The sequence below is a fragment of the Macaca fascicularis genome, chromosome 7, assembly GCF_037993035.2.
Source record: "Macaca fascicularis isolate 582-1 chromosome 7, T2T-MFA8v1.1".
Taxonomy (NCBI): Eukaryota; Metazoa; Chordata; class Mammalia; order Primates; family Cercopithecidae; genus Macaca; species Macaca fascicularis.
Window position 1 is genome coordinate 30,789,258 of NC_088381.1, and position 19,237 is coordinate 30,808,494.

General features: G+C 34.0%; 1 protein-coding gene across 1 annotated transcript in view; it reads left to right on the forward strand.

Moving 5' to 3' along the window:
• The window catches only part of UNC13C (unc-13 homolog C), a 649,809-nt gene that overhangs the window by 347,113 nt on the left and 283,459 nt on the right, over positions 1-19,237 (forward strand). Inside the window, exon 16 of the mRNA XM_015452851.3 lies at positions 3,547-3,675. Within this exon, the coding sequence (XP_015308337.3) occupies positions 3,547-3,675 (129 nt within the window). The remainder of the gene's footprint in view (positions 1-3,546; positions 3,676-19,237) is intronic.

Sequence of the window (19,237 nt, forward strand, 5' to 3'; positions counted from 1 at the left end):
TGGGAGTGAGGGTGGGGCGTGCCAGCACAGTGCTACCCATCTGCCATGCCTCCTTGATTAAAAACACTATCTCCTTAAACTTGTAACTACTCTTCCCCAACCCTCACTACCAGCTGATGACTTCGCTTCCTATTTCAATGAAAAAAAAATAGGAGGAAAGAAAGAGGAGCATCCTCAAGCTCCAATCACACACTCTCACCACCTACCCCAGTAGGTACTTCCTTGTATGTGTCCACATATTCTTTCTTTTTTACTATTGATGAGCCATCTGTTTTCTTAGAAAATGTGGTCTCTTCTACTTGTGCAATTGATTTTGTCTTCTCTTGTGCACTAAAATACTGGTCCAGCAATCCTCTCCATTTTCCTGAATTGTCAGCTTTCCCCTATGTACGTGCTATTGATTTTACAGTCTTCAAAATACCACTTGGTTTCACTTTCTTCTATAGCTACTACCCCAGTTCATTTCCCTTAATAGCAAAACTCCTTGAAATAGTCATCCATACATTTCCTTCCAGTTAATTTCCTTATATTATCCTTTGAACAAATTTTCTTCTCCTGTTATCCTTTTTTCTCATTGCAGAGAGTAAAAATCACTCTTTTGTTGCACAGTCCTATTAGTTTTGATAAATGTGTAGTTATATAACCACCAGAGCAATAAGATATAGAACAGTTCCATGAGCCTACTCAACTCCCTTGTGCTACACCATTGTTGTCAACCCTTCTCCCACATGCTGGTAACCACTGATTTGTTCTTTGCCTATAGCTTTGCCTTTCCTAGAACATCATGTAAATGAAATTGTACACAATGTACCATAACACAACAGAGATTCATTGGTGTTGAGTGTATCAACAATCCACTACTGTTAATTGCTAAGTAGTAATTCTTTGTTATATATGTACTACCAATTTATCCATTGCCCTCACTGACAGATATCTGAATTATTTCCAATTTTGGTTTATTACAAATAAAACTATTTTAAATAAGCATGGGATTATAGTTGTAAACATACATTTTTATGTTCCTTGGGTTAAATCCTCAGCAGCAGCGTGTGAGAGTCCCAATTCTTCTACATCCTCTAGCAAAACTCTTGGGATTTTCCATGTTATGTATGTATGTTTGTATGTATGTATGTATGTATGTATGTATTCTAGTAGAAGTGATGTTGCATTATCTTAATGTATTAATTTTATTTGTCTAAAAATTAATAATATTGAGAATTTTGGGGGGTTGACTTGCTATCTGAATATCTTCTTTTGTGAAGAATGTTGAAATTTTTACCCATATTTGTTAGCTGGCTTTCTTACTATTAAGGGCAATTTAATTTTAATTATTTTAAATTGATAGATCAAATTGCATGTATTTATTGTGTACAACATATTGTTTTAAAATATATATACATTGCAGGATGGCTAAATCTAGCTAATTAACATATGCATTACCTCACAAAGTTATCATTTTTGTGAGGAGAATATTTAAAATCTACTTTCTTGCATTTTTCAAGAATACAATAGTCTTGAGTTTTGAGAGTTTTTATATGTTTTGGATACATTTTTTTTTTGGCAGATATGTGATTTGCTATTATTGTTGCCTTGTTTGTACCTTATCTTTTAATTGTCTTAAAAATATATTATATAGCAAGTTTTAAATTTTGGTCTACTTTATCATTTTTTTTTTCTAATTATGGATAATACTCTTGGTTAAACCAACATCACAAAGAGGTTTTTTGGTGTGTTTCTTCTGAAAGATTGGTTTTACCTTTTATATTTGGGCATATGTTTTATTTAGAATTTTGGGGATTTTTTTGGTGGTTGTTTTTGTTTGGTATAAGGTATAAAGTGTGAATCAAGGATAACATTTTACATATTTATGTTTAAGAGTTCCAGCAGCATTTATTAGACAGATTTTCCTTTCTCCATTAAATTGTTTTTGGTATTATTATAAAAAATTAAATTGACCATATATGTATGGGTCTATTTCTGAACTCTCTATACTGTTCAATTGTTTGTACATCCACCACTACCATCCTATCTTGATTACTGTGACCTCATAGCAAATCATAAAAAAAAAGATAATGTGCATCCCACCTCGTTTCTTTATTTTTCACAGTTGTATAGGTGATTATCATTCTTTCTAGGATTTTAATTGAGATTTCATTTCATCTATAGATCAATCTGGAGAGAACTGACATTTTAACAATATTAAAACTTCAACTCTGTACTTAGTTTTTGACCACACTGCAATCAGACTTTTACTCTCTCACTTCCCAAAAATAATTTGTCAACATCGCATGTTATATTTCCCGCCTATACCATTAGTTCTTGTGGGGGTGGGTGGGGGCTCTCTACTGCTTTATTCTTTCTCATTTGTCTGTTGTCACAGATTTAGAATTATGTAAGATTTAACCGGATTTATTTCTTGGACCTCTTCTCTTCACTATCCATACTCAACCAGTGTTGTTTCTTTACATTCTTCTGTAAGATAATAATTTCCAAATTTATATCTCTAACCAGAACTTTTCCACAACTGTAGATTCATTTTTCCAAATACCTTCTTGAAATTCATGCATATGCCTAATAGGCTTCTTAAACTGTTCAGAATTGAGCTCCTGAGCTCCCATCCACAGTTTTTCCCATTTAAATTGAAGTCACCTCCCTTATAACAGTTGCTCAGGCTAAAATACTGGGGACAACTGGAGTCAGTTCTCACACAAGTCATCCAGTCTGTCAGGAAATCCTGTTCGCTCTTTTTTTCTAAAATTTACCGGAATATGATTTCTTCTAATAATTTATAATCCTACCACCTTGATCAAGCATCATCTTCTCTAGGCTAAATTTTAACATTATTCTCATAATTGGTCTTTCTATTTTTTTCATGGCCCACTTTAAGGCAGCATAAGGGAGCCTTATAAAGATAGTTATTTTGCTAAAATTAGGCCATTTTGCTCTTATGCTTAAACTATCCAATTCCTTCCCACCTCACTAAAAGCTAAGATTCTTATAATCGTCTATATGTAGTTTCCCCTTGTTCTCACCCTACATCTTCGTTTACCATTGCTGTTTATTGTATTCGGTCTATTCCATTGAAACACTTCCTATCCTTCTTCTGTTTTACTTTTCAACATGCATCATCATGTAATATATCTTATATATTTATTTTGTTTATTATCTACTTGAACTTAAGCCCATGAGGAAAGGGATTTTTATTTCTATCGTTCATTGCTGTATCACCATTATCTGACATATAGGAAGAGATAAATATTTGTTGAGTGATGGAATGGAATGAAATCAAAGAATGCATGAACACTATTAACTGGTCACGTTAAGTGTTTTTATTTGAGTGTTTATAACCATTACCATTTTCAATAAGTTTTTATATCAGAAAGTTGAAATGTTTACACATTTAAAACCACATGGTAAGATGACACTTACTGAACATAGAAAAATCAACTAAAAGTCTTTATTGAATATACATTTGAGTAGTTTATACTAGATTACAATGTGTTATTGTTGCATTTGAGAAAATAAGCATCTGTCTTTATCTGTCAGGTTCTGGAGCTGCAAAGCCCCCCAAAAGCAAGCATGGTGGTGAAAGACTGTGTAAGGGCTTGCCTGGATTCTACATACAAGTATATTTTTGACAATTGCCATGAACTCTACTCCCAGCTAATAGACCCGGTAAGAAAATATGTATGTCTTTTATAATCCCCACTTTTGTTTCTAATATCTGTTTCAATACATTTAGCATGAGAGTAAATAGAAAAGTATGTTCATTTAATTTCATATTAACTGCAAATTTGAAAATTTCCATATCTTTTCTTCACATTTGAATATCACCTTCGCATACATGAACTAATTCACTCCTTCCAATAACTTTATGTAGTAAAGGCACATATTGTTTAAGGTTTTAGCTGAAGAATCAGTTTCAGAAGAACGAAGAGATTTTCTCAAGGTCACACAGTGGGTAGGTGAAAGATTTGGGACTACACATTAGGATTCCAACTCCCGTTTCTATGTTCTTCCCCTAACTCACACTGCCTCCCATATCATTTTATTTCATTTATTTAATTTTTGAGAAGGAGTCTCACTCTGTCACCCAGGCTGGAGTGCAGTGGCGCAATCTCAGCTCACTGCAACTTCTGCTTCCTGGGTTCAAGCAGTTCTTCTGCCTCAGGCTCCCCAGTTGCTGGGATTACAGACATGAGCCACCATGCCCAGTTAATTTTTTTTTTTTTTTTTTTTAGTAGATGCGGGGTTTCTCCATGTTAGCCAGGCTGGTCTTGAACTTCTGACCTCAGGTGATGCACCCGCCTCAGCCTCCCAAAGTGCTGGGATTACAGGCATGAGTCACCACACCTGGCCTATGTGTTAATTTATTAAGAAATATTTCAAAAACACAATTTAAATCAAAACCACAATGAGATACAATCTCACACCAGTAGTAATGGCTATTATTATTATTTTTATTTTATTATTTTAAATTTTTATTTCCATAGGTTTTTGGGGAACAAGTGGTATTTGGTTATGTAAGTAAGTTCTTTAGTGGTGATTTGTAAGATTTTGGTGCACCCATCACCCAAGCAGTATACACTGAGCCCAATTTGTAGTCTTTTATCCCTCATACCCCTCCGACCCTTTCCCCAGAGTCCTCAAAGTCCATTGTATCATTCTTATGCCTTTGCGTCCTCATAGCTTAGCTCCCACTTATGAGTGAGAACATACAATGTCTGGCTTTCTATTCCTGAATTACTTCACTTAGAATAATAGTCTTCAGTTCCATCTAGGTTCCTGTGAATGCCATTAGTTCATTCCTTTTTATGGCTGAGTAGTAGTATTCCATTATGTGGAGATATAGATATAGATATCATAGTTTCTTTATTCACTCATTGATTTATGGGCATTTAGGCTGATTCCATATTTTTGGAATTGTAAATTGTGCTGGTACAAACCTGCATGTGCAAGTATATTTTTTGTGCATGGACTTCTTTTCCTCTGGGTAGATATCCAGTAGTGAGTTTTCTGGATTAAATGGTGGTTCTACTCTTAGTTCTCTAAGGGATCTCCACACTGTTTTCCAAAGTGGTTGTACTAGTTTACATTCCATTAGCAATGTAGAAGTATTCTGTTTTCACTGCATCCATGACAACATCTTTTTTTTTTTTAATGTTTTTATTATGGCCATTCTTCCAGTAGTAATGTGGTATTGCATTGTGGTTTTGATTTGTATTTTGCTGATCATTAGTGATGTTGAGCATTTTTTCATCTATTTGTTGGTCATTTGTATATCTTCTTTTGAGAATTGTCTATTCATGTCCTTCACCCACTTTCTGATAATAATTTTTTCTTACTAATTTGTTTGAGTTTCTTGTAGATTCTGGATATTAGTCCTTTGACAGTTGTATAGATTGTGAAGATTTTCTCCACTCTGTGGGTTGACTGTTTACTCTGCTGACTGTTCCTTTTGCTGTGCAGAAGCTCTTTAGTTTAATTAAATCCCACCTATTTATCTTTGTTTTTGTTGCATTTGTTTTTGGGTTCTTGGCCTTTAAGTCTCTGGGTAAGCCAATGTCTAGAAGGGTTTTTCTGATGTTATCTTCTAGAATTTTTATAGTTTCAGGTCTTAGATTTAAGTTCCTTGATCTATCTTGAGTATATTTTTGTGTAAGATGAGAGATGAAGATCCAGTTTCATTTTCCTACATGTGGCTCACCAATTATCCCAGCACTATTTGTTGAATAGGGTATTCTTTCCCCACTTTATGTTTTTGTTTGCTTTGTTAAAGATCAGTTGGTTGTAAGTATGTGGGTTTATTTATGTGTTCTCTATTCTCTTCCATTGGTCTATGTGCCTGTTTTTATACCAGTACCATGCTGTTTTGGTGACTATGGCCTTACAGTATAGTTTTAAGTTAGGTAATGTGATGTCTCCAGATTTGTTCCTTTTGCTTAGTCTTGCTTTGGCTATGTGGGCTCTTTTTTGGTTCCGTATGAATTTTAGGACTGTTTTTTCTAGTTCTGTGAAGAATTGTGGTGGTATTTTGATGGGAATTGCATTGAATGTATAGATTGCTGTTGGCAGTATGGTCATTTTCACAATATTGATTCTACACATCTATAAGCATGCAGAATGACTATTATTAAAACATCAAAAAACAATACATGCTGGTAAGGCTGCAGAAAAAAGGGAATACTTATACACTGTTGGTGGGAATATAAATGTGTTCAGCCACTGTGGAAATCCGTATGGAGATTTCTCAAAAAACTTAAAACAGAACTACGATTTGACCTAGCAATTCCATTACTGAGAATCTATACAAAAGAAGATCAGTTTTTCTACAAAAAGATAAATGCACTCATGTATTCATCACAGCACTATTCACAAAAGCAAAGACATGGAATCAATCTAGGTGCCCATCCGCGGTAGACTGGATAAAGAAAATGTGGTATATACATACCACAGCATACTATGTAGCCATAAAAAAAGAATGAAATAATGTCCTTTGCAGCAACATGGATACATCTGGAGGCCATTATCCTAAACAAAATAACACAGGAAAGGAAAACTAAATACTGCATATTCTCATTTATAAGTGAGAGCTTATAAAGATGGGAACAATGGAAACTAGGCCTATTGGCAATGGGAGAAGGCTTAAAAAACTAACTGTTGGGTCCTATGTTCAGTACCTGGGTAAGGGGATCTGTTGTACCCCAAACCTCAGCATCACACAATATATTCACGTAACAAACCTACATATGTACCTCATGAGTCTAAAATAAATGTTGAAATTATTTTTTAAAATTTCAGGAATACAAAAGAAAATATAGAAAGCAAATCAAACATGTATATGCTTACTACCTACTAACTATAACCATATGTTGACATTTTCCAGTATTTCTCTGCTGTTGTTTAAAGACATTAAACATTACACATAAAATAGTATTTTGCTTTATATTTTCCAATCCCATCCCACTCCTTTTTTGACCTTTGGAGATGAACACTATTCTAATATTGGTGAGTTTGAAATATTTTCACATATGATCAATGAACGCTTGAGTTTTATGTTCTGTGAATTGCCTGTCAGTCTTTTGTGTGTGTTTCTCTTGGTTTGCTTGTCTATTGCTTATTAACTTATAGAAAAATCTAAAAATATTGTGGATACTAATCCTTTTTTGGTTATGTGGATTTCATAGATTACTTCCCCCTTGATGACACATCTTTTTTGTTATATTGAAGTTTTCTAATGCATACTATGACATATATAGCTATTACTTCTATAAAATTGACTTTTACAAATGTATTCTAGCTTGGGCAACCTGGGCAACATAGTGAGACCCTATCTCTACAATTTTTTTTTATTAGCTGGGTGTAGTGGTATGTGTCTATAGTCACACCTACTTAGGAGGTTAAAGTGGTTAGAGTGAGCCCAGGAATTGGAAGTTAGAGTGAACTATGATAGCTCCCCTGCATTTCAGCCTTGGTGACACAGCAAAACCCTATCTCTATTTTTTTAAAAGAATGTGTCTACTGCCTATCCTTTCCTGAATAGTGTACTTGCTCCACTAGATATCAAAAAATGTGTGATTATCCATGAAACATTAAGTTTACTTGGGAGAGGCAAATTCTAGAAAGCAAATGTTAGATGAAGGCAAGTAAGACTCTTCCAAACTGAATTTTTAACTAGGTTTTATATAGTATGATATATTTCTGAGGTCACTGTTTTTTGTTGTTGTTGTTTGCTTGTTTTTTGCTTTATAAGAAAACATATTAAGCTGAGTTTGGCATTGTATAAGCAAAACAATATATAACCACATACTTGTTCATAACTTCAGCTTATCAACTCTGTTAGATATGCTCTAGTTTTAAAACTTGGTCCTCCAGGATTACTAGGAGCTAAATTGGTTCCCAATTGTATTTCCCCGTGAGTAGTTTTCTAATGACTTTTCTTTGTCTAATCTCTGCTTTCCATCTTCCTCCCATTGGGCTCTTTCAATTCTTTTAAATTTTTCAACATCATTATCTTTATTTTACCTAAAGGCTAAGATTGAAACTTTTTATTGTACCATGTAATTACCCATGCATAACTTTTTTTTTTTTTTTTTGACAAAGTTTTGCTCTGTCACCCAGACTGGAGTGCAGTGGCGCAATCTCGGCTCACTGCACCCACCGCCTCTTGGGTTCAAGTGATTCTGCTGTCTCAGTCTCCTGAGTAACTGGGATTACAGAGACCCACCACCTTGCCTGACTTACTTTGTATTTTTAGTAGAGACAGGGTTTTATCATGTTAACCAGGCTGGTCTCAAACTCCTGACTTTAGGGGATCCACCTGCCTCAGTCTCCCAAAGTGCTGAGATTACAGGCGTGAGCCACCACGCCTGTCCCCACGCATAACTTTACAATCAATCTTACTAGACTTCACCAGGTTCAGTTTCCTACTCCTCACTCCTGAACCAAACTGCTCTGCTCTCATGAGCCCTAAATTTTATAATTTCCATGAATCAGTCATCCTTTTTCACATCCCTGTATTTATGCATTTTGTTCTAAATACCTAAAAAAAACTCTCCCTCCTTCCCTGCTTTCATCAAAATCCAGCTCAGATATGATCTTTATTAAAGAAAAACTTATTCATTACACCCATTACAGAATGGTAAGGCAGACTATTCAAAGAGGACTATTACAATAGTTACACAGGAAGGCTACCGCAATGGGATTTTATAGTGGAAAAGAGAAATTGGGCTCAATTGTGAATACCACAAGGAAAAGTGGGAATTTATAGCCAAGGAGCTGAGTTAAGGGGAGGGACTTAATGGATAGAAATTACTAAGAGGTAACATTTGAGGTAAGAGGGCATCCTGGCCAACAGATCTGATGGGATTCTTGCTGAAGGCAGACCAGGGTGATCAAATATCACCGGAAGCACTGTGGAAGAAGGAAACCTGATCAGATATCAAGGATGAACAATTCTGGCTAAACTGAGAAGATTCTTGCTAAATTGGACAATGCAGAAACTAACATGGGAGCTCAAAAGTTGAGGTCTGGTTAAAAAGAGAGCTCAGACAAGTTTGACCAAAGTTTGGTCAAAGAGAGAATCTTTATCATTTCCTCATCTACTAATTAATACTCAGTGGATAAATTAAACTGCCAAAGTAAAGTGGCATACCTTACTTGATGTCTTTCTAATACATAAATAATAACAACAACAATAATACACAAGCAGTTTATTTCTGTAAGTGAGCTCCGTAGGTAGTTCCCATAAAGCAAACATGCCCCTAACAAAAATTAAATGAATTATGTCACATCAAAATAATCTAATATCACTTAATTTCTTCTGACTTGGCTTTCAGAAAAGATAATTACATGATTTTCTTACTAGTTTTATTTTTAGGTAGATAGATCTTAGATTTTATGTGAAATTTTGTCAATGTAGGGAATGCTTGGGGCTAAGCTTCAAATCTTGGAAAAACACTTTTTCATCAACATTGTTATTATTTGAAATTCGAAAGGAAGCATCCATTGGAGGTGAATTCTTTAGGGGGCTAATACTCTCTAGAGCCCTTTTGAAGCCATCTAGGAATATTTCAAATGATTAAGCCTTGTCTCCCCTCAGTTGGCTGCAACTCCACGCTCCTAAGAATTCAAGTTAAGACCTTTTTGTCTTAACTTAGCGTAGGTCTCACTTGTCTTCAAATTCTAATTATTTAATTCAAAATTAAATACCTTCATTTCAAAATGTATCAAGAATCAGACTACTTTTCACCAGATCCATGCTTCTACCCTGGCTCAGAACTATAATCATTGTTCACTTGGATTACTATGTAACTTCCTAAGAGAGCTCAATGTCTACCCCATCACCTTATGTTTATTCTCAACAGAGCAGCCAGAATTATTTTTTAAAAAAGGAAGTCAGATTATATCACTCTTCTGCACAGAATGTTCTAAGGCCTTTCATTTAAGTTAAATTCAAAGTCCTACAAAACTCCACATGATCTGGTCCATGTTACGCTTCTCATCCCTCTTACTCTAATTCTGTCCCCTCGCACATATCTCCATGTGACTGGAGAGTCAATGAAGAGTTGATGCGCAGGGAAGTAATGTGAACAATGCTTTACCCCTGCTTTTTATGACAGAGACAGAACTTAGGACAGTGCCGAGTAGGTGCTCACAAAAGCATTTGTTGAATGAATTGAGTAAATAAATAAACTGATTTTTCTCCAAATAATATGGTAAGAACTTACAGGTATATTTCAACTATGATAAACAAGATTGAATGAAATGCCCTGTTCTGTGGTAGGCTCTCAGTGCTTGCCAAGGCCTCTTGCACTTACTCTGGGTCATGTGGCAGGATCCCAGATGATGAGATATGGGAAAGGTAAATGAAGGTCACTTCTAGTCCCAACCCATAAAAACATCTTGTCACCTGCAGTGCAATAACCTGGAAGGATGCATATTCCAGATGGCATAGCTGCCAGGGGGAGAAGGGCTGCATAGTCAGCCCCAGACTTTGGACGTTTAAGAAATAATCTTTGATTGTATTAACTCACTGATATTTGGATATTTATTTGTTACCATAGCACAAGCTGACTTATTTTGACTAAAAGAACTTCAACTCCTTTTCCAACCTGCCACCCCACTATTTAAAATATGTCCATGTTTATGTGACTATCCTATTTATAAATCTTGACGAGCTCCCCATTTACTCACAGGATGAAATCCAGACTCTCCCATTATCCACAGTGCCTCTAAAGTCTAAGCCCTGATTATCACTCCTGACTTCAACATCATCTCCACATTGCATTCGATGATTCAGTACATTAAACTCCATAGTGACTTTGCCCGCCTTATATTGCCTGGAGTGTGCATCACTTCTCCAAACTTCCCTCCTAATGGCTAACCCCAGCTCAGCTAACCTTTTCAGAAAGCCTTTATAACATCTTCTAGCTGGATTTGGTGTTTCAGTTCCCTGTTCTCGTAATACCCTGACATGTCACTACTACTGCACTTATCACGGTGAATTATTAGGTGCATCATGTGATATCAGTTTGACCTGTCTTCCCAGCTAAACTGTGAGTTTCATCTTTGTATTCCCATTGCCTGGTAGTATACCTGACTCTGAGTAGGGTTGATAAAGTAATTATCTAGTAAAAATAACATTTAAAAAAAAAGCAGTGTCTTCGTTACTTATTTATAGTATCCTTCAATGACTCTACATTAAAACCTATGGTAAGGAACATAATCTCTGATATTAAAACCCCTGAGTTCAAATTACAGCTCTACTTTTTAGAATTATGGCCTTTGATAAGCTAGTTAGCCTCTTCATGTCTAGTTTCTTCATCATATTTATGCTACTTCTGTTTTTTCTGAATCCTCTCTGGATAATATAATGCCTTGCCTGAAACAAAAAGTTAAGGATTCCAGCACTGTTAGACACAGTACAGTTCTGATTATTTAAATGTGGAATCATACTTTCTCTTTCCAGAGGGATTTTGAAGAACCATATAAAAATAAAATGCTTAGAATGAAAAAGGAAAATTGATTTGATAGAAAAGTAGAAACAGCTGCAGTTAGAACAAGATAGAAGTGTGGTCTCCGGAGACTGGCTGTGCACTCAGTAGGTGGGATTTACCTTGGCTGAATTGCCAGGCTCCGCATCTGCACTTCAGTTTAGCTTAAGATCTCTAATGTGTCAGTGTAGACAGAGGTCATTGGTATCTTGCAGAGAGATACACAAAAGATCAATCTATAAACGAGGATAGATGTCTATCCAGCAGATACCTCATCAGCCCTATTATATGCCAGGCACTGGTGTTGGTTCTTAGGACATGTCAGAGAACAAACGATAGTTTCTTTAAAATAAAAAATAAACATTTCAAACTGATTGAAAATGTTTTAGTTTATACTCTCCTGGGTGAACATCTATGTGAAAATAAAGCCTGTAATCTGAAGGTTATTTTAGGAACATGGAACAAGAGCAGAATGAATTAGTTGGAGAATATTAATAGTGATTATTGCTAGCATGAACACATCCGTTTGAATAAAACCTACATAAAGAGACCCCCTAATGGTGGAATGAGTGGGATAGATAAGACTTTCTTTTTAAATGTGTTTTAAAAGAATTATGCTGAGCTAATGTCAGCATTAACTCAGTTCCGTGGAAACCACTCTGCGAAAGAACTTTTCTGTTGAACAGTGAAAACCCTTATTAACTGATTTCTACAGTCCCTTCCACTCCTACCCTGAAATCAAAACTTGTTTACACAGAGATCATCCACAGGAAGATGCCAAAAACCAATAAAACCTTTCTGCCTAAGATGCTCGTATTTTAAGTTTGTATATTTTGGTAAATTTTAAGTCGTTTATTGAATGACTACCTAAGAAAATTGTATTAAGATATGCCTTAACTAAAACACGCATACACTTTTAGTTCTGAAGCACAATTAGGGACTTTTTAAAATCTTATTTTGAATCTGATTAGAAGGTTTGTAACTAAAAACAAGAACAAACGAAAGTTCTTGACATTCATGCGATGATTTCTTTTGAAAATCATTTCCCCAAATGGCAGTGTCTTGTTATGAGGCAGCATGAGTGATACAGATACATGAATGCAGAGGAAAATGTGCTACCTAAAAGTGGGAGTCATATGTCAAATCAGTAGAAACATATGTCTGTATTAACTTTTGGATATATACACACACACATGCACATATATGCTTAGACTATTTGTTTCCCTCCCAAGTCAAATTCTCTCACTTCTTCTCTCAAAGGAAATCTCTTCTCTGTTATGAATTTCTTATTAGCTTTGATGAACATAGTTTCATCTTTGTGTACATTTATTACATATATCTATTATTTGTGATACAGTCTTTATCTCCATCAACCTGTGATATAATACATTTTAGAAATGGGTAATACAGTGTTATTGTTATATATACTAATTCTAGAACCAGATTGTCTAAATTTAATTATTCTATAATTTTTAAAGCTCAATATTAATTTTTGAGAATTATCTATGCTGCTGCATGTATGTACAGTTGTTGATTTTTTACAACTGCCTACAGCATATACAGCAATATACATATCAATTCCAATTTTTCATAATTACAAATAAGACTGCAATGAATATCTTTGTAATAGATGTGTACAAATTTCAGTATAGTCTCTTAAAGGAGAAGGGAATACCCTCCTTTCCTCCACTTTTTCCCTCCCACTAGACAGAATGTGGACCTGATTTTGAGCCATCTTGCACCATGTGGACAGAAGCACCCTTTTCACATGCATTAAAATACCTTTTATTTGTCTGATACCCATGGTAACATTGAGTTTCATGAAAACAGAAACTCCATTAATCTTACTATTGAATTTGTAGCATATAACACTCTGCAGAGATCAATTAATAATTACTAAATGAAAATTCTATCAAAAAACATCTCTTTGTATTAGATGGCATGTGATATGTATACCACAATTTTGGCCAAGTTATTCTCTGAAAATTCCTTGAGAAAAAGAAAATATCATCAAAGAATACTCTAAACTGGCAACTCACCTGAATTTAAATGTGGAAAATTTCAGAAAGTCTATGCTTAATTTGCAGACGTATCTTTCTCAGTTATTTTAACCCAAAAGGTTGATTTAGCTATTTGTCTTTCTCCTTTTCCTTTGGTTTTGCTCTAGCCAATTTCTAAATAATTCAGCAATGAAAGAAAAGTTAGAATGTGCCCTGAAATGTACATGTAGAAAAACATCCAATTCTACAACTCTTTATTTGAATGATTTAAATAGTAATCATTAAGAAACTGGCTATAATATGTCCCTGACTTTTCTTAGTTATTTTTCCAGCAATGTACTTTCTTATGTAATCATTGGCATTAGTTAGGGAATGATGTTTATTCTGAAAGAAAGGTGCCTTTTTACCACCTCATGTGCTCATTCTCTTAGTTCTAAATCTGTGTAGATATAAAGATAACTTAGACTTAATATGTTTATAATTTGATAGATACAAATATATCGAATTATAATTGATAAAATATTTATCATTTATAAATATATAAAAATATTATTTGATATTCTATAAAGTATATAGAATAAATGTTATAAAAAGAAAATCTCTTTTTAAATGGCAGCTCCATGAGTAGTACATAAAATTTTACTTGTAACAAGAAATTGTTCAAAATGAGTAGTATATTGCCATGTCTTATGTGCTGTAAGGAAGAAAAATATACGAAAATTCAGATACTAAAAATGACTAGCCAGTTATGCTTCTATCACTATATGCTTTAATTTTCATAACAAAGTAAATAAATAGTCAAAAATGAAACCATAATAAATTCTGAAAATATCAATAACATACATACTATGTTGTATCAGTAAAACTAGTGAAATTTTGATTCTAAAACTGAATTATGACAATACATGAAAAAAATATAATCTCACGTTGTTAATAAACATTGATGAAAAAAGTCTAATTAAAATATCGAATATTAAAGAACATGACTTGGTCAAGTAATTTTATCTCATGAATGCAAAAATGGTTCAACAATACCAAAAAAAGATCAATTATAAGTTTAATGCTGATATGGGACATTGGAACCTTCATACACTTTCAGTTGGCAAGTAAACTGGAAGCCAGTAATCTTACTCTGGGTACATATTTTCACAAAGTTCACTAAGGGGATGTTTACTAGGATATTCAATACAGCATTGTTTGTGAGGCTGAGGAGTTGGAGGCAACCCAGGTATCCTTCATAGAAGAATAGATCTGTAAAATGTAGTGGGTACGTACCATGGAGTATTGTGGCGCACTTAGAAAAATGGGTTAGATGTCTACATAGTAACATGGATAAAAAGTCAAAACAGTAATGAGTGGAAAACAAGGGAAGAAACATAATGTTGTATATTAGCGCAATACTATTTTTCTTTTTTCTTTTTTTTTTTTTTTTTGAGACAGAGTCTCGCTCTGTCGCCCAGGCTGGAATGCAGTGGTGCGATCGGGACTCATTGCAAGCTCCACCTCCCGAGTTCACGCCATTCTCCTGCCTCAGCCTCCCAAGTGGCTGGGACTACAGGCGCCCGCCACCACGCCCAGCTAATTTTTGTATTTTTAGTAGAGACGGGGTTTCACCGTGTTAGCCAGGATGGTCTCGATCTCCTGACCTCATGATCTGCCCACCTCGGCCTCCCAAAGTGCTGGGATTACAGGCGTGAGCCACCCACCATGCCCGGCCTATTTTTCTAAAATGTAGATAAATACACAAAATAATAATAAACATTTTACAAGACTGAAAAAATAGGCAAGCACCAAACTCAGTATATGGTCTTATGTAAGTCAAAAGGAGATGAAATTGTAGAATGGTAATTAAAAAGAAATGAAAAGATAAGAATGATAGATGGTATGAACAGAAAGGCAGACAGGAAACTTGCATGATCTGAGTCCCTAAATTTAAGGTTCTAACCTCTCCTCCACCTCAAAGAAAAAAAGAGTAAGTCTAAATGTCTGCAGCAAAATATGCTATATTTGTGATATCTTTGGGGTCAATTACCTAGACTTCATATAACTTTTCAATTGATATGAATTTAGCATCTAACAAGTGTAGAGCTCAGATTTAATGTTGACTCTTTCTGCCCCACATGGCCATACACAAAATTGAAATGGAGACCTCTGAAATAGTGCAGTGTTACAGTCATAAAATTGCTGTAGTGGCGTCAAGAGGTATAATCAATATTGTGTCATGTGATTTTTATTTTACTGTGTTCATTCTTTAGAAGCCTTCATTCTTTAAAGATGTTTTTCATTCACAAATGGTGATAGGAAAAAATGAATTTATCTACAATGCGCTTCTTTATATTTTAATACTATCAATTAAGTTGTTTGGAACATATAACATTTCATTGAAGACTATAGTTTGAGTCATTTCACTTAAAATTTTTCTATTTTTCACATTGTGACTTTGTATAATAGTTACCTAGGAAACTGATGATTCTTGAATCTTGAATATTAGTTTTAAAATATAGATGTTGATTGGGATGGGACATTTTAGTAAGTCAAATTACTCCAAACTCATGAAAAGTCCAGTAAACATAAGAAAATGGAAACTTTTTTTTTTTTTTACAATTGTTTGACTCTAGTATTTCCTAAATTTCCTGCTGCTAAGAATCATCTGGGGAGCTTATTAAAACACAGGTTCTTGGCTACTTCAGAAAGTATAGGATATCCAGTAAAGTGCGCAAGAATCTGTATTTTTTTTAACAAGTTAGTCGAATGATACCTGACATTAGGCAACTATTCCATTAAATAGAACTTTGTCACTATGGATCCTGATATTCTGTTTACTTTTTAGTTTTTCTTTTTAGTAAGTATCTAGAGAAAAACTTGCACTGAAAATTAAATTGTGAAAAGAACTATGGTATGTAAAAAATCTGCTTAAGAACTATTTTTGCCTGAGAGTCTGTATTATTTCCCAAGGCTTGGACTCCTCTTCCCCAGCTTCCCAGAAGTTACAGAAATCTTAATATAATTCCTTTTTAAGAAAAAAAAATTGGTAGATGTTACTTATATTACTGAATTCTTGGTAAAACAATACAGCAATTAAGATCAACAGGGAGACAGTATTGTGGAGTATATTATAGAACACTTCAGTGCAGGAATTTTATCTCTCTTGCTCACCAATGCATTTTTTACATCCAACCTAACACTTCACGTATACTAGGCATTCCATAAATAGTGGATGTAATAGTTGCCATTTTTGTTTATAATACATGTGAATCAAAACCATAAGATTTTAATTTTAATTTTAGTTTTACAACTTACTAATCATAAAGAATTAACAAATCACTCAGTAGCCACTGTTTTCTTATCTCTAAAATAATGCAATATCTTTTGTCTCTACTTCAGAGGTAATAGAACTCTGATTTTAAAATCAGAAGGTGTTTGCACTTAGTGAAGCATCTAGTGAATTAGAAAGTAGTGTAGAAACATAAGTAATTAAAAGCGAGACATATACAGAGATAGAATTAAAGTTAAAATATCATTTACTCAATGATTTCATTGAACTCTTGGGCTGAAAGTTAAATGTGAAATTTTAAAACAAGAGGTCAGGAACTCTAATCCATCTAAAAAGCTTTCTATATGGTTAAATTTAATGCATTTTTAGTTGCTATTTTCAGCCTTCCAGGAAACACTGATGCAGTTCTTCTCATAGTTTTGATTCTGTTTATATATTGTGGTTATATAAATATATAACATATATACATTTAATATTTTTATATAAATATAGAATATATATACATTTTATAATTTTATATATGTAATTATAGATGTATTTTAATATAAATATATAATTATGTTTATAATACATGATAATATATAATTTTTAATTATATATAATTATAATATATAATTATATATTATTTGTATATTTATATAAAATATGCTTATATATAATATATACATTAATATATAATATAAAATATATATTTTATGTTTGTATATTTGTATATATTGTATATAATTATATTTATATATAAATATATTTTTATATAAATATATATATACATAGAGAGTGAGTCAGGTTATCCTTTCTGAAGAATATTATTGGTCATAATTGTTTTAATTCTTCACCAGCAACAAAATCATGTGAATAAAATGGTGTTGGTGTTGCATTAATAAAATGGTATTTAATGTGCTGATTAGACATAGTCTCTTTTATTAAAAGTCTCATATTTTGGGGCATGTTTCTTCTAAAGTTCCTGATTCGTCAGAACAGTGTCAAACAGAAGGCATAAAACAAAAATACAGCAATTAATTATGCTAAATTCTAGAATACATATGTATTTTTGCTATCACTCGTAAGTGGTGTCTATATATAATCTCTAATAGATGGCTAGCAAAGACAGACTAGATTGTAATAATCCAGTAATCCAATTTCCCCTTGCTCTCTCCAGAACAAGTTAATGGATAATGGAATCTCCCCAGAAAATGAATTGGTCCCTCTCTTTATTTCCATGCTGCATTTTATTTTCCTTAAATATGCTATATGGCTCTCTATAGAGGTGTTCAGTTTTGTTACCATTCCTTAAATATCTTATTAAAAATGCAGTTTGTGTATCCTATTTTATTGATTTTTACAATTTTATCTATTGAAAAACTCTGAGACATTCTTCTTTGGCAATGGTGAAAATGGCCAAGAGGAAGCATCCAAAATTATGCGGGAAGATTAGTTCTGAGTTGTCTGTCTCATATGAGAAAAAGGATTTAAATGTAATTCATTTATTCACATATAAATAAAATTTGTTGACTTCTTGTTGTGTACCAAACACTAAGAATAATAGAAAGAGCAGCGAACAAGACAAACACAGTCAGTGTCCTCATGGGACTCTACCCAGAGAGGTAGACATTAAAAAAAAAATTATTAGACCAATAACTAAAATAGTGTCAGATGCCAGGCAGGAAAAAATAGAATGTAGTATTAAAAGAAAAACCCATCTGGTCTGGGATGTAGGGAAGAGTAGAATTTAAAATAATACGGTTTCTGTTAGAAATACATCCAGACTGACTCTGCTGGAGGTGGTAATTCTGGAGATGTGTCCCTGCAAAGACCAAGGAAATGTTACAATCAATCAATCAATAAATCATCAATAAAACAAAACAAAACATTATCTTACTTTCATTCAAAATTCCAGTGTAGCAGTACCTAGAATTCTACAGACAGTTGTATATTTCATCCCAGCAAAGAGGTAAGGTAGAATCACTTTCGTTGGGCTTCTGCTAAAACTATCTTAGCTCTTGCATCCGTACTGTGCCTAAACCAGTGGTCAATTATCTGGCCTCATTTACTTAACCTATCAGAAGCATTTGTCATTGTTGGCCACTCCGTCCTTCCTGAAACACTTTATTTTCTAAATGTCTAATTGCTATTCTTACCGGCTTGCCTCTGACCTCACTGACTGCTCCCTTTTAGATTCTTTGCCAAATCCCCTCCTCTACCAAGCCTGTAAATGTTAGAACTCTTGGGGTCCCATCCTTGGCTTTTACTCTAGCTACAATACTTCACACACAAAGCAGTCCCATAAAAACCTGGAGGACACCAAACAATTGAAAAACAGAGTAGTATCTGGGCCAGGATGAAGGAGCTAGACCCTTTTGCTTTGATTCTGGAAACAGCTCTTATGGTTCGTAGGGAAGAATTGGTTGTGCTGCCTGCTTCATGTCAACAAATAACCTTATTTTGTTTTGGCAAGTAGTGGAGGTCTT